Here is a 14977-nt window from a genome sequence, read left to right as displayed (position 1 = left end):
CTGATGGCATTTATTAAAGTCTACTTGAAAGGTGGATGTGGAAGAAGGTGCAGGTGGGTCTTGAAAAATTTTTGATATATATTTTTTCGAGAATTACTTCACTCTGTTAAAATACCTTAATTCCTCTTCTCGCCATGAAAGGGAAACACAACGGTCACTGTCCGAGGAGGCCAGAGGCAGGGGGTATGCTGCAGGTGGCCTGGGAGCAGCAGCGCCAGCCACCCCTGCCCGCCACTCAGCCCTGCCCGAGTCTTCTTACAGCACAGTGTGTGCTGTCTGGGCACCCGGCACGCACAGCACAGCCGCAGCCGCGTGGAAACAGGTGCTAGTAGGGCCCTTCTCGAAGTAAAGGAGACACATAGGCTTCTCCCTGGTCTTCCTTCCTAGAATTCTCCTCCAGTTTCTTGCAGGGCCTTCCCCCACTCCTGCTCAGGAATTCTCTCTCAGTTCTCTCCTTTTGGCTCTCATGTCCCTGAAAGAGAAGCATCAGAGAAGAGTAGCAATACGCCACAGTTTGCAGTGTATCATATATGTCCTGACAGTCAAGAAAGAAGACAGCCTCTCTACACGATCGGCACAACCTGAGCTCAGGTTTTAGTCCTAAATCACAAAAAATGGAGGTCAGGTCCTCTATGCCTCTGACACAAAGGGGTGTTTGGAGAGCAGGATTAAGTGAGTGTCTCTGGCTGCCTTGGCGTGTGAGTGAGTGTCTCTGGGTGCCTTGGCGTGTGAGTGAGTGGCTCTGGGTGCCTTGGCGTGTGAGTGAGTGGCTCTGGGTGCCTTGACATCTGAGTGAGTGTCTCTGGGTGCCTTGGTGTGTGAGTGAGTGGCTCTGGGTGCCTTGACATCTGAGTGAGTGTCTCTGGGTGCCTTGGTGTGTGAGTGAGTGTCTCTGGGTGCCTTGGCGTGTGAGTGTCTCTGGCTGCCTTGGTGTGCAGGTGAGTGTCTCTGGGTCCTTTGATGTGTGAGTGAGTGTCTCTGGCTGCCTTGTGTGTGAGTGAGTGTCTCTTGGTGTCAGTGAGTGTCTCTGGGTGCCCTGGTTTGTGTTTCTTTAAGTCACCGCAGTGCTGCATCTGCATGAAGGATGCCTGACACCAGAGGGTAGCACAGCGCACGCAGCCTCACTGTCCCTGCAGGTGCAGCACACGCAGCCTCACTGTCCCTGCAGGCGCAGCACACGCAGCCTCACTGTCCCGGCAGACACAGCGCACGCAGCCTCACTGTCCCTGCAGACGCAGCACACGCAGCCTCACTGTCCCTGCAGACGCAGCGCACGCAGCCTCACTGTCCCTGCAGACGCAGCACACGCAGCCTCACTGTCCCAGCAGACAGCACACGCAGCCTCACTGTCCCTGCAGGCGCAGCGCACGCAGCCTCACTGTCCCTGCAGGCGCAGCACATGCAGCCTCACTGTCCCTGCAGACTCGCACTCACAGCTCACGCAACCCACATGCTCTTCTAGGAGGAGGACATGCGACTCTAGCCGAGGAGACTCTACCGCCCAGACGGCACCCCCATGTGCAGGTGCGGGGCCAGTCAGTGTACAAAGGGACAAGAAGCTCCATCTGGTGACAGGTGCACCCTCACTGAGCTGGGGGAAGTAACAGGCATCGCTGGAAGGGGTGTTTCTGCCTGTCTGTGGCCTGAGTTCTTTCAACGGAACTGTCGGCAAAGACGTGACAATGTGAGTGCAGTGAAGGTACCCAGTCACACAAAACAGCCCTTCCTGTTTCCTTGGACGGCTCCAGGATAAATCGGCTAGAGGAACACGCAGAGGGGCCGCAACACGTGATCTGGAATGCCTTTATACGGGATTGCTGCAGCTGAGGACGTGGCCCAGTGGCTAACGTGCTGTGCTCTCAAGCATGAGGTCCCTCCCAAGCTCAACCCCCAGTACTGCATGTCCAGAGTGATATTCTGGTTCTCTCCTATCCTTCTCTCTCTCTCTTAAAATAAACAAATATTTTACAAAAGTAAAATTAATAGACAACTAGAAAATATGAATCAGGTCGACAGATTAGGTATAGAAGTACTATATCACTGTTAAATGGCTGCTTAATTTTTAGGCTGTGTTTATGTAAGAAAATGTTCTTGTGAGAGACTGGGTAGCGGCGCACCAGGTTAAGTGCACATAGTACTAAGCACAAGGACCCTCAAAAGTATCCAGGTTTAGGGGAGTCGGGCGGTAGTGCAGCGGGTTAAGCACATGTGGTGCAAAGTGCAAGCATCGGCGGAAGAATCCTGGTTCGAGCCCCCGGCTCCCCACCTGCAGGGGAGTCGCTTCCCAGGCGGTGAAGCAGGTCTGCAGGTGTCTGTCTTTCTCTCCCCCTCTCTGTCTTCCCCTCCTCTCTCCATTTCTCTCTGTCCTACCCAACAACGACGACAACAATAATAACTACAACAACAATAAAAAAACAACAAGGGCGGCAATAAGGAAAATAATAAATAAATATTTAAAAAAGAAAAATAGTGTAGGGCTGGGCGGTAGCATGCCCAGTAGAGTGCATGCTACAATGCTCAAGGACCCCGGTTCAAGCCTCCAGTCCCCACTTGCAGAGGGGCAGCTTCCTGAGCAGTGAAGCAGGGCTGCAGGTGTCTCTCCTTCTCTCTCCTTCTCTATCTCCCCTTTTTCAGTTTCTCCCTGTCTCTATCAAATAAATAAGTAAAAGGATAAGAATGTTTTTTAATATTTAAATAATAATAGTAATATAAACAGGTTCAATCCCAGGTTCAATCCACAACACCACCATAAGCCAGAGCTGAGCAGTACTCTGATTAAAACAAGTAGTAATAATAACTCACACACAAGAAACTGAAGAAATAAGTATGCTAGGAAGGAAGATACATTGTATTTATTTTTTCAATTTTTTGGAAAATATATATATTTTTTATTGGACAGAGACAGCCAGAAATTAAAAAAGAGGATGGTAGAGAGGGAGAGAGAAGAGAGACAGCTGCAACATTGCTTTACCACTTGTGAGGCTTTTCCCCTGCAGGTGGAGACCAGGGGCAAAAAAATAAAATAAAATAAAATAAATAAATAAACATACACAATGACACTTCCAACAACCATCACTGCCAGACAGAAAGGTCAGATGGTGCTCAGATGAGCAGTGAGGTCAAAAGCAATAGGTACCTACTGCCTTAGCCCAGTCCGACCAGAATCATTTGTTTCTGTCAATATGTAAGACATAGTTATTAGCAGACATCATTAAGTGACAGAAAGCATGGTGAGGACAAACGTAACACAGTAAATCCTAACCATGGGATTTTCAAAGACAAATAAGCTCCCAACTGACTTGGTTATAATAATAATTACCTAATGTCTTTTAAAACTCTAAGACCACAAGGAACCTTCCCCGTTCTCTTTAAAATTCACATTTCTCCCAGTCCTGGGACCTCTAGGACTTTGTATTTCTTCATGCCTCTCCTCTCGACCCCTTAGACTCTGATGACCTCAACTAAATCAACACAACCAGTGTCGCCATGCCATGTTGTGCTGTCACTGCCTTTTCTGCTTCAGATTATATTGATTTTTAAATGTTTTTATTTACTTATTATTGAGTAGAGACAGAAGGAATTGAGAAGGGAGGGAGAGACAGAGAGGGAGAGAGACAGAGACATCTGCATCCCAGCTCTACCACTCGTGAAGCTTTCTCCCCTGCAGGTGGGGACCAGGAACTTAAACTTGCAACCTTGCACACTGCAATGTGTGTGCTTCACCAGGTGTGCTGCCACCTGGCCCCCTTCAGATTATACTGAGACACCAAGCCTGAGATGGCAGCCTTCTAACTCCAATAATCTGTAAGACCTTTCCTAACACACAGGACTCCCCAGTTCCATCTCAGATGGTGCGATCTCCTACAAAGTTACAGACCCTAGAGAGAGGATCCCCCCCGAAATACAATGGACCTAGACCCCTCTTTCCACCCTCACTGTCACCTCCCTCAGGAACATCAGCACAAGCCCTCCTGTGGCCTCTCCAGGACCTGCCCTCACTGCAGAGCAGCCATGGTGGGGACTCCCCACTCTCTGCAGGGAGGCTGGTCAGCCTGCTCTGCCCCTCGAGGAAGACGGGTCCTGACATGAGAGCAGCCTGGAAGGTTCCAGCTGTGCCCATGGACTGTGAGCTCAGACTGACAGGGACTCAGTGGTCACACAGGCTCCTGTTTTAAGCAGGAATATACATGGGTCCTGGGTCAGATATATATTCTCTTCAAGTGTGGGACCTACTCTCTGCCCTAATCCAGCTTTCTAACCCTATTCTCAACTCTGACTACATCTTCCCAGGCAGTATTCTTAGTCCACCTCCGTGTTAACTATCAAGCTTAAGCAAAGATGACTAAAGTCACAGGCCCCTAGAAACACACCTGAAATAGACCTCCAAGCTTCTTTCTACCCCAAGGTCCCTATTCTCACCTCCTCCACACTTCCTTTCCGGTTTCTGTTTATTAAACATTTTGTTCTGCTTCTTAGCTTACTGCCTTTCAGGTACCAAGTTGCAGACACTACTAGGATTCCATCCTGACTTCCCCAGGCAGACGCCCTCACCATGTGTCCTGGAGCCTCCCCTCCCCAGAGCCCTGCCCCACTAGGGACAGACAGACACAGGCTGGGGGTGTGGGTCCACCTGCCAACACCCATGTCCAGCGGAGAAGCAATGACAGAAGCCAGAACTCCCACCTTCTGCTCCCTATAAGGATCTTTGGTCCATCTTCCCAGAGGGGGAGAAATGATAGGGGGAAGATGACCAGAGGGCTCTGAACCACAATTCCATCAGGACTCAGAGAGACAAGAGGAAAAGGAAAGGCATTTTGAATTAGTAATAGGTTTAAAGTATTACAAAAGGAAGAGAAGGCAAGACCACAGGGGTAAAAAAAAAATGGGCAACAGGGTAGACAGATATATAGGTAGAGAGATAACAGATACTTGCAGAAATAACTGTCAACCCACATCTGTGACCTTGAGAGAATCACTGCAGTTTCCAGTGGAGAGAGTGGGGACACAGAACTCTGGTGGTGGGGACTGTATGAAACTGTACCCCTGTTGTCTTAGACTTTCGTAAGGCAGCACTGAATCACTGTTTTAAAACAGTTCTCTCGGGGAGTCGGGCGGTAGCACAGCGGTTAAGCGCAGGTGGCGCAAAGCACAAGGACCGGCGAGAGGATCCCGGTTCGAGCCCCCGGCTCCCCACCTGCAGGGGAGTCGCTTCACAAGCGGTGAAGCAGGTCTGCAGGTGTCTGTCTTTCTCTTCCCTCTCTGTCTCCCCCTCCTCTCTCCATTTCTCTCTGTCCTATCCTACAACGAAGACATCAATAACAACAACAATAATAACTACAACATAAAACAACAAGGGCAAAAACAAAGGGAAAATGAATAAATAAATATTTTCTTAAAATAATAAATAAAACAGTTCTCTCTCCCTTACATTCACAAAGCCTGATTCAAGGAGCAATTTGGCAGCACCTAGGCGCACTGTCTGCTCTGCCTACTACATGCAGACATTCATCCGCATTATCCCCGTTTTGCAAATAACACCAACAACAAAAAGCTTAACAGAGTATTTTTGCTCCTGGCTACACAGTGTGTGTTGCAGAACTGAGAAGCTTCCCCCAGACTTACTGAATTCCAGTTCATCACTTATGTATCTGGTTTGATGCCATCAGTGGAATCTCTCTTTACCTTCCTCCCCTTTCAAGTCCATGTCTCCTGCATATTTTATTAGGACTCCTCTAAGCAGGCTCTGTGGGTGCCTCAACCACTTCTGTATACTTCCTAGGAGTGTCCACAAGTTTCTTCCGGGGTGGTGGTGGGGGGTTGTTTGTTTGTCTGGACCAAAGACTGCTCAGTTCTTGATACCTGTGTAAAACAGAGCAGTGTTCTGGCATCTTTCTCTCAATCAGAAAAATGTACAAGGAAGCATACAATACAGTCATCAACAATTTCCTACTGTATTAAATATGAAAGGACATACTAATAACATTTTAAAAATAGGGGCCAGGTGGTGGCACACCTGGTTGATCACACAAGTTATAGTGCTCAAGGACCCAGGTTCAAACCCCCGGTCCCCACCTGCAGGGGAAAGTTTTATGAGTGGTAATACCAGCAGGGCTGCAGGTGTCTCTCTGTCTCTCTCTTCCTCTATCTATACTCTAATTTCTATCTCCCAATTTCTATCTATATTGAAATAAATAAAATATTTTTGAACATTAAAAAAATAAAAATAAATACAAAAGGGCAGGAGAAGCTGCATTTTTCTTTAAATTGTGAAAGACTGAGCTACAGTTATTTATAGCAAAGGAAACAAAAAGCACACTCCAAGGTCCAGAGTCTTGGTAACAAAAACACCCCATGCATGGCCTACCGGGAACTCTTCTGTCCTAGAAATCATAGTTTTAACAGATGTGTGTACATCTGAGCTATGGAAAACTGACAGCCATTTTTCAAAGGTCTCAGCGCCCAGCTATAAATGAAGAAGCTGGTCCTCTCCAACGGGGAGAGGATGAAGATGCCGTTTACAAATCGACTTAAATATTCGATGACTGTTTTACATACCAAGGACACGGAGCGTTTGGTTCTCAAGTGCACTGGCCGCTCGCAGGACTCTGAGAGTGCCTGAGTCACGCAGTGTGTGGGAAGGGGTCTTCCTTCTGACTCCAGAGAGTTCTGGAACAGTCTGTCCCCTGAGCATTTTCGGTCGCCCCTCAAGTGAGAACAACATCGAAATCCTGGGTCCCCATGAGAACGCCTTCTAGGATGGCTGTCAGATGGTGTGATCCTTGGGTGCACAGGAAACTGGACATACAGAATTTAAAAATGTATAATTAAAAAGAGCTCTGGATATAAGCATTGAGATAGGATTTTTTTATCCTGTAAAATGTTTTATCCTGTTAAATCACCAACTATACAAACCTCATGTTGGACTGAAGTTTTATCTTCAGTAGAATCTATCTCTTCTGATGAGGCGGTAGCATCAGCTGGTTAGACATAAAGAAGAACAGGACCCAAGAGAGGGAGCCGTGAATAAAGTGTTAGACTCTCAGCCATGAGGGTCAAGTTCAGCTCCCAGCAACCCACATGTCAGAGTAGCACTCTGGTGTTCTCCCCCAACTCTCTTTCCTCCTCTCTCCCTCTCTCACACACACATACAGAAATAAACCTTAATGGTCAACAATTTGTTCAGCTTTGTATATTAACTCTCTTTTTAGCCACCAGGTTCCCAGATGCCAGTGGGATGCGACCAGACTTCCCTGGACAGACAGCCCCACCAATGTGCCTTGGAAAGAGAGAGACAGGCTGGGAGTGTGGATCCACCTGTCAACGCCCATGTTCAGTGGGGAAGCAATTACAGAAGCCAGACCTTCCACCTTCTGCGTCCCACAATGACCCTGGGTCCATGCTCCCAGAGGGATAGAGAATGGGAAAGCTGTCAGGGGAGGAGGTGGGATACGGAGATCTGGTGGTGGGAATTGTGCTAAGTTGTACCCCTCTTATCCTATGGTTTAGTCAATGCTTCCTTTTTATAAATAAATAATTTAAAAAATCAAATAAAATAAAGAAATAAGCCTTAAGTAATAAACAAACTAACTAACAAACAATCAGACCACTGGGTAGCATATTTGAGGGAGGACTGACTCTGTTGCTCCACCACTGGGGTGGTGTAATGAAGATTCCAAACCTTCAATCAAATAAATTTCAGATGATAAAAAAAGTTAATGCAAACGTGATTAAGGAAATGATACAGTGGTCCAGGAGGTGGCACACTGGAGGCATTGGATTCTCAACAATGAGGTCCCAAGTGCAATGCCCAGCAGCACGTGTACAAGAGTGATGATGTCTGGTTCTTTCTGTCTCTCATTCTATCTTTCTCATGAAAAGGAGACAAAATAAATAAATAAAATCTTTTTAAAAAAGAAAATAAATAATACAAAGGTGAAGGTGTGATTTTGTCTGGAGGAGTTTCTAAACAAAACTAAGTGGCAGACATCATAGGAAAGTTGAATTAACTATATAAAATAGAACAAATGTTCATATAAGCAACATAAAACTAAATAGAAGGCAAGATATTTTATTCATCTATATTTTTAATTGCCACCAGGGTTATCACTAGGGCTTAGTGCCTGAGCAATGAATCCACCGCTCTTGGAAGGCATCTTTCTTTCCTTCTTCCTTTCTTTTTTTCCTCTTTTCTCTCTTTTTCTCTTTTTTGTAGAAACTGAAAGAGAATGAGAGATAGAGAGGAGAGAGACAGAGATACAGAGAGATACCTGCGACACAGCTTCAGCACTCGTGAAGCTTTCCCCCTGCAAGTGGGGACCGGGGGCTTGAGCAGGGTAATGTATGCTCCATCACACACAGCACCACCAGGCCCAACAAAATCTTTTGGAAGTTGTTCCATGTTAGTAAAGTAAAAAAAAAAAAAAAAAAATCTTGAAAGTAAGCATGTGTCACACAAATCAGTCTAACAGAAATTGTATATCACACTGGTATCAATATTAAAATCACAATGGACCAATAACAGTATTTACTGTTTACTATAAAACCATTGATACCCTCAATAATTTTTTTTAAAAAATCACAATGGGAAAATGATCAAAGGACAGGCAGTACAGAGAAGTCAAACTTCTTTTAAAATTTGTGGCATAACATTGGAATAAAAAATAGATACGTAAGTTAATGCAATAAAATGGAAAACATATATAAATCTATCCATTGATCAACATTTAATTAATGATAAAGAATTTAAAGCCACAAAATGGTCTCTTTAATAAATGATGATGGGGCAGATAACTGGCTAAAAAAGAAGTTATGGGATACATATCCCATGGAATATTATTATGCGATCAAAAAAGATGACGTTGTGTTCTTTGGCACAAAATGGATGGAATTGAAGGTGATGATGCCTAGTGAAATAAGCAAAGAAATGAAAGACAAGACCCCACCAACGTGCCCTGGAGCTCCGCTTCCCCAGAGACCCACCCTACTAGGGAAAGAGAGAGACAGGCTGGGAGTATGGACCGACCAGTCAACGCCCATGTTCAGCGGGGAAGCAATTACAGAAGCCAGACCTTCCACCTTCTGCACCCCACAGTGACCTTGAGTCCATGCTCCCAGAGGGATGGAGAATGGGAAAGCTATCAGGGGAGGGGGTGGGATATGGAGACTGGGTGGTGGGAATTGTGTGGAGTTGTACCCCTCCTACCCTATGGTTTTGTTAATTAATACTTTCTTAAATAAAAAAAATTTTTTTAAATGAAAGACAACGGCCGGGAGTGGGGCGGTAGCGCAATGGGTTAAGCACACGTGGTGTGAAGCGCAAGGACCATAGTAAAAATCCCGGTTCAAGCCCCTGGCTCCCCACCTGCAGGGGAGTCACTTCACAGGTGGTGAAGCAGGTCTGCAGGTGTCTGTCTTTCTCTCCCCCTCTCTGTCTTCCCCTCCTCTCTCCATTTCTCTCTGTCCTAACAGTGATGACATCAACAATAACTACAACAACAATAAAAAATAACAAGGGTAACAGAAGGGAAAATAAATAAATATATTTTTTTAAAGAGACAACTACCAGATGGTTTCACTCCAATGTAGAATCTAGAGAGCTGGTTAACATGAACTTGCAAAAACACACAGAAGCAAGCCTTGTGAGAACTCTGGTGGTTCTCTCTGGGAGACGGGAGGGTGGGAACACAACTTTCGTGGTGCGTGTGGTGTGGCGCTAGACACTGCCATCTTACAATTTATAACCAACTATTGATGACGAGATTTTACAATGATAATAATAATAAATAAATGATGGGAAGACTGGGTGGTCACATGCAAAAGCATGAAACTGGACTATCCTCTAGTCCCACAAGGAAGAATTAATTCAAAATGAGTTAAAGGCCTTGAGGTAGAGCTGAAGCCTTGACATATAAAGAAGATGACGTGGGCAGAACAATCCCGGGACATTAGCATTACGGCCATCTTTAGGAACCCATCCCAACAGCAAAGGAATGAATCTCCACAGAATGTACAAGCTTCTTACAGCACAGGAAACTATAAACAGAAAAGAGCCGACAGAATGGGGAAAGATGCTTACCCATTATGCATATGTATATACATATATATATATATATATATATATATATATATATATATATCCTCTAGAAGAAAGATATTTGAGGTATTTAACAAAATCAGGTTCACAGAGTCAAGGAACATAGTGGCGGGGGGTGGGCAGGGCTGTGAGGAGACCAGAGGAGCCTCTTATCAAGGACGTAACATTTCAGTTATGCAGGAGAGCCAAGTTCTAAAGAGCTGCTTGCCACATAGCTCCTAGAGTTCACAACCGCTTTGACACGCTCAGAGTTAAGTATTCTTAGCACAAGTGTTTTTAATAAAATACTCTTAAACTGAGAGTTGAAACACAGATATTTGAATAAACATCCTCTTCCCCTAAGAGATCTAAAAAGAGATGGCAAGAGTTTTGATCACAGTATAAACACATGGTTCCTTAAATCAGAGAATATTTCCAATTGGTCTCCTTTTCGCTGTGTGACTTGATGAGAAATAAGGTTAAAAGAGCAACAATAATGAGAACTAGCTAGACAGAGGAGAGCTCCGGAAGCTGGAGAAGCAGCCAGGGACCGCCAGAGCCTCAGGCGTGTAATATCAGGCGTGTAAGGCAAACAACACCGGAAGTTGGAAGTGCTTCTCAAGAGTGAGCTGTCTCCATTTTTTAAAAAATATTTTATTTATTTATTTTCTCTTTTGTTGCCCTTGTTGTTTTTCGTTGTTGTAGTTATTATTGTTATTGATGTTGTCGTTGTTAGATAGGAGAGAGAGAAATGGAGAGAGGAGGGGAAAACAGAGAGGGGCAGAGAAAGACAGACACCTGCAGACCTGCTTCACCGCTTGTGAAGCGACTCCCCTGCAGGTGGGGAGCAGGGGGCTCGAACCGGAGCTCTCTCCATTTTAAGGTCCAGTTAAGCTATACTTTATATCAGAAACCATGTTTTCAAAGTTATGTGTCAGCTTTCCTTTTGTATAGCTGCAAAGTGTTCTTGTGACGGACAATGAATCATTACTTTTCTCTGTTTCTCCTTGATTCTCACAATCTGGAGATAGGGATGAATCCTGCTCCTGATTCCCATATTCTGAAGCCCTGAGTGACGTGAAACAGAAGGGCTTACAGTGAGAGTGTGGTAAGCAAGCGTGTCTTTTATAACAAAGCGTGGGAAGTCAGAGCTAGCAGGGCTCTTGGAGATCATCTGGTCCAACCCTCCTACTTTTCACTTAAAGATCTTGAAGGTCACACCTGCTGGTCACTGGGAGTTAGTGGAGTTGCCTTAGACGTTTTAATATCCCTGACAGACATTACTCCCCAATTTACTGGATCCTGGGGTTGACGGAAATAGGGGAGTTCAGAAGCATTCTTGGCTATCTGGGGTTCTAGATGGCTTGTAAAGAGAACAGCACTATCACCGCTGCTTGTCTGTGAAGCCGAGGTCACCTGTGTGCCCTGTAGAGTTCTCCAGAGCGGCAACTAAAAGCAGAGAAAGTCACGACCACAGCTGGCAGGCCCACCACGGCCCTCTCTAGAGCCTTCCTGTTCACTTCTTGTTTCTCTGATACCAGTTGCTCTGCTCAGTCCATGGGAAAATAATATCTCTAGGGCTGAAGAATTCTGACTTTTCTCCTATTATATTTATTTATTTATTTATTTATTTATTTATTTAATCAGAGTACTGCTCAGCTCTGGCTTATGGTGGTGCAGGGGATTGAACCTGGGACTTGATGGAGCCTCAGGCATGAGAGTCTGTTTGCATAACCATTGTGCTATGTACCCGCGCCCTCTCCCATTATTTCTAATGAAAAACAGAAGACAAGAATGTAAATATTACCAAAAGTAGTACTTTTCTAAGTGGGATTTTTCATTTCTTAGAGAGTGGAGCTAGCTCCAGAAGACTACTGTAAGTCACACGCTGATCCACACTGATGCTACATGGACTATAGCATCAAGTTTTTGGTTTCTTTTTCTTAAGCTTAAAATAAACTACCAGTAGGATTATCTTCAGCTTACCAGGAACTCTAAATAACAGTTTAAGATAGCTTAGGTTATTAAAATGAAGAATTCATCATCTTTTACTTGAAAATCAGGTTCCTTGGAGGGTGAGATAAAAACCATAAAAGGGGGAGTCAGGTGGTAGCACAGCGGGTTAAGTGCACGTGGCGCAAAGCGCAAGGACTGGGGTAAATATCCAGGTTGGAGCCCCCGGCTCCCCACCTGCAGGGGAGTCGCTTCACAGGTGGTGGAGCAGGTCTGCAGGTGTCTGTCTTTCTCTCCCCCTCTGTCTTCCTCTCCTCTCTCCATTTCTCTCTGTCCTATCCAACAACGACGACATCAACAACAACTACAACAATAAAACAACAAGGGCAACAAAAGGGAATAAATAAATAAATAAATATTTTTAAAAAACCAAAAAGGATTTTTTATTTGGGTTTTTATTGACATTAAAAGACAAATGAGGGGTGAGGTGAGTGGTGGTGCACCTGGTTAAATGCACATATTACCAGGCACAAGAACCTGGGTTCAAGCCCTGGTCCCCATCCGCAAGGAGAAAGCTTCACAAGTGGTGAAGCAGTGCTTCAGGTATCTCTCTGTCTCTCTTTCTCCTACCTCCTTCTCAATTTATCTCTGTTCTGTCAAACAAACTAAGTCAAAAAAAACAAATTTTGCAGTATTTATTTTGAACCAAAGAGAACTTTATACCAAAACATCCCAAGGGTAGCCCCTCCCCGAGTGCAGGACTTCCCTGGACCTGCAGTGACTTACTGAGCAAGGCAGAGAAGTCTTCCTGAAGCCGCTCTCTTGAGATCCACTCCGGTGCCGGTCCCGGAGTCTCCTGTCACTCTCCTCTATCCAGCCGTGACCCCAGTAGCTGCTCATCCATTTAGCAAAAGACACATCATCATCGTCATCATCATCTCTGGGCTCCATGTGAAAGGCGAGTCAGAAGTCTGAAGGCCTGTGCCTGTACTGAGCATCAGGAAACACCATCTGACAGGCTGATTTGGTAAAACCCTGAATCTTCCCCCACCCCCCAAACAAAGGCAACGTATTTTCAGACGGTCTCCAATACTGGGCTCCTTAAAGGAGAAACAAGCACTTCCCCACCAGCCAGCCTGGGGTGATCCCTTCGTTGCGGTCCCCTCCCTTCCCCTGCCTTTTTAATCCTTCCTTGCCGGGCTTGTGCTACAGCCTGAGGGTGGGAAGCACAGCCCACAGCCCGGTTTGCCCTCCCTGTGCATCTCCAGCTGTGCACGACCATGGAGCGTGACCTTCACAATGTGCCTGTCGCTCCAGGCCAGTCCTAGCTAAAATGAGGCCACTCACAAGGGGCAGACTGGTGGCAGGCAGGCAGCATGCAAAGTGCCGGCTATGAGCATGTCACAGCTTGAGCTAGATACTGTCCTAAGAAGCAGTATTAATGTGGAGAAAAAAGTGCAGGGGCAGCTGTTGCTGACATGTTGCTTTATGTGTACAAATCGGTCGACATATGAGATGTACAAAGAAGTGTACAGCTTGCTGAGTTTTGTATGTTTATGCCACCGTACGCGCAGGCGTACACCTTGCAGGTGAAGACACAGGGCATCAGCACCCCACAGCCAGCCGCGCACTCCTTTCCCCTGATGTCCCTGTCAGAAAGAGGCTTAGGGGTAGCAACCCCAGGCTCTCCAGACCTTTTCCCGACCTCAACACCTCCAAAAATTACTTCTGGCCTCTGCTATCATGGAACACATGTGCCTGTTTTTAAGTTTTGTTCAATAGGGTCAGGGGTATTGCTCTGTGGTTCACACAACAGGCTTTTTTTCATGCCTAAAACTCAGAAATCTCACATGGAGTCCCTAGCTCCATTGTAAGCTGGAGAGAAGCAGTGCTCCGGTTTAAAAAATAATAATAAAATTAATTTTGTTCAGTAGAATTATATAGCATGGGTGGAGTGGGAGGCAAGCACAATGGTTCTGCAAGAGACTTTCATGCCTGAGACTCTGAGGTCCGAGGTTCAATCCTCAGCACCACCAAAAGCCAGAGATGAGCAGTGTGCTCTAGTAAAGAAAAAGAAAGAAAGAAAAGGTGTGTGTGTGAGAGAGAGAGAGAGAGAGAGAGAGGGTTTACAGCATGTGTGTGAAAGAGAGACCAGAGTACTTCTCCACCTTTTCTTTTCTTTTTAATAATTATTTATTGATTCCCTTTTGTTGCCCTTGTTGTTTTATTGTTGTAGTTATTATTGATGTCGTTGTTGGACAGGACAGAGAGAAATGGAGAGAGGAGGGGAAGACAGAGAGGGGGAGAGAAAGACAGACACCTGCAGACCTGCCTCACTGCCTGTAAAGTGACCCCCACCCATGCAGGTGAGGAGCAGGGGGCTCAAACCAGGATCCTTGAACTTGCGCCACCTGCACTTAACCCCCTGCGCTACCGCCCGACTCCTGATTTTTTTTTTATTTTATGCAGTCTACAACAGATGGTCATTTTGAGCTGTGATTTCAATTGCTTCTGTTGAAGCTGATATCGATAAAGTATCTGAACATTGTGACTCCTGTCTCTGTAGGCACTGTTTTCACGGCAGGGAGAATAGCGCGTCGACTGAGTCCCTGCTTAATGCCGGGTGTTTTACATGCGCAGCTACCATTTAACAACCCAGGGCGACATCACGTTTATGAGTAAGATCATGAGGTTCAAACAGAGCACCTCTTGTCTAAGGTGGAATCACTATTAAGCAGCAGACAAGTTTGAAACAAGGAGTAAACTAACTAAATCTAGGCTGTTTCTGCCTTTGTGACAACACTCAGAACGCAAGTAAAGTAATCCTACGGGACATCTTGAGAGTGTCGCGGGGGAGAGAGACCAGGAACGTGTGGCGACGCAACCCGACAGAGAGCGGTTTTGGGGTTTTGTTTGCATCTTTTAAATAGGAATTTTGATTGTTTTCTACAT

The 14977-nt window shown here is 45.6% G+C and overlaps 1 protein-coding gene across 1 annotated transcript in view; it reads right to left on the bottom strand.

Moving 5' to 3' along the window:
* LOC103128200 (transmembrane protein 45A) overlaps positions 1-12991 on the bottom strand; it is a 150107-nt gene extending 137116 nt beyond the window's left edge. The window contains exons 1-2 of the mRNA XM_060172201.1: positions 12812-12991; positions 6556-6795 (exon numbers count right to left, since the gene is read on the bottom strand). Coding sequence (XP_060028184.1) covers positions 6556-6795; positions 12812-12976 — 405 coding nt within the window. The 5' untranslated portion in view covers positions 12977-12991. The remainder of the gene's footprint in view (positions 1-6555; positions 6796-12811) is intronic.
* Positions 12992-14977: the final 1986 nt, after the last annotated feature.

The sequence above is a fragment of the Erinaceus europaeus genome, chromosome 14, assembly GCF_950295315.1.
Source record: "Erinaceus europaeus chromosome 14, mEriEur2.1, whole genome shotgun sequence".
In the NCBI taxonomy this organism is placed as follows: Eukaryota; Metazoa; Chordata; class Mammalia; order Eulipotyphla; family Erinaceidae; genus Erinaceus; species Erinaceus europaeus.
Note: the sequence above shows the minus strand (reverse complement) of the source record. Positions and strands in the feature narration are given on the sequence as shown.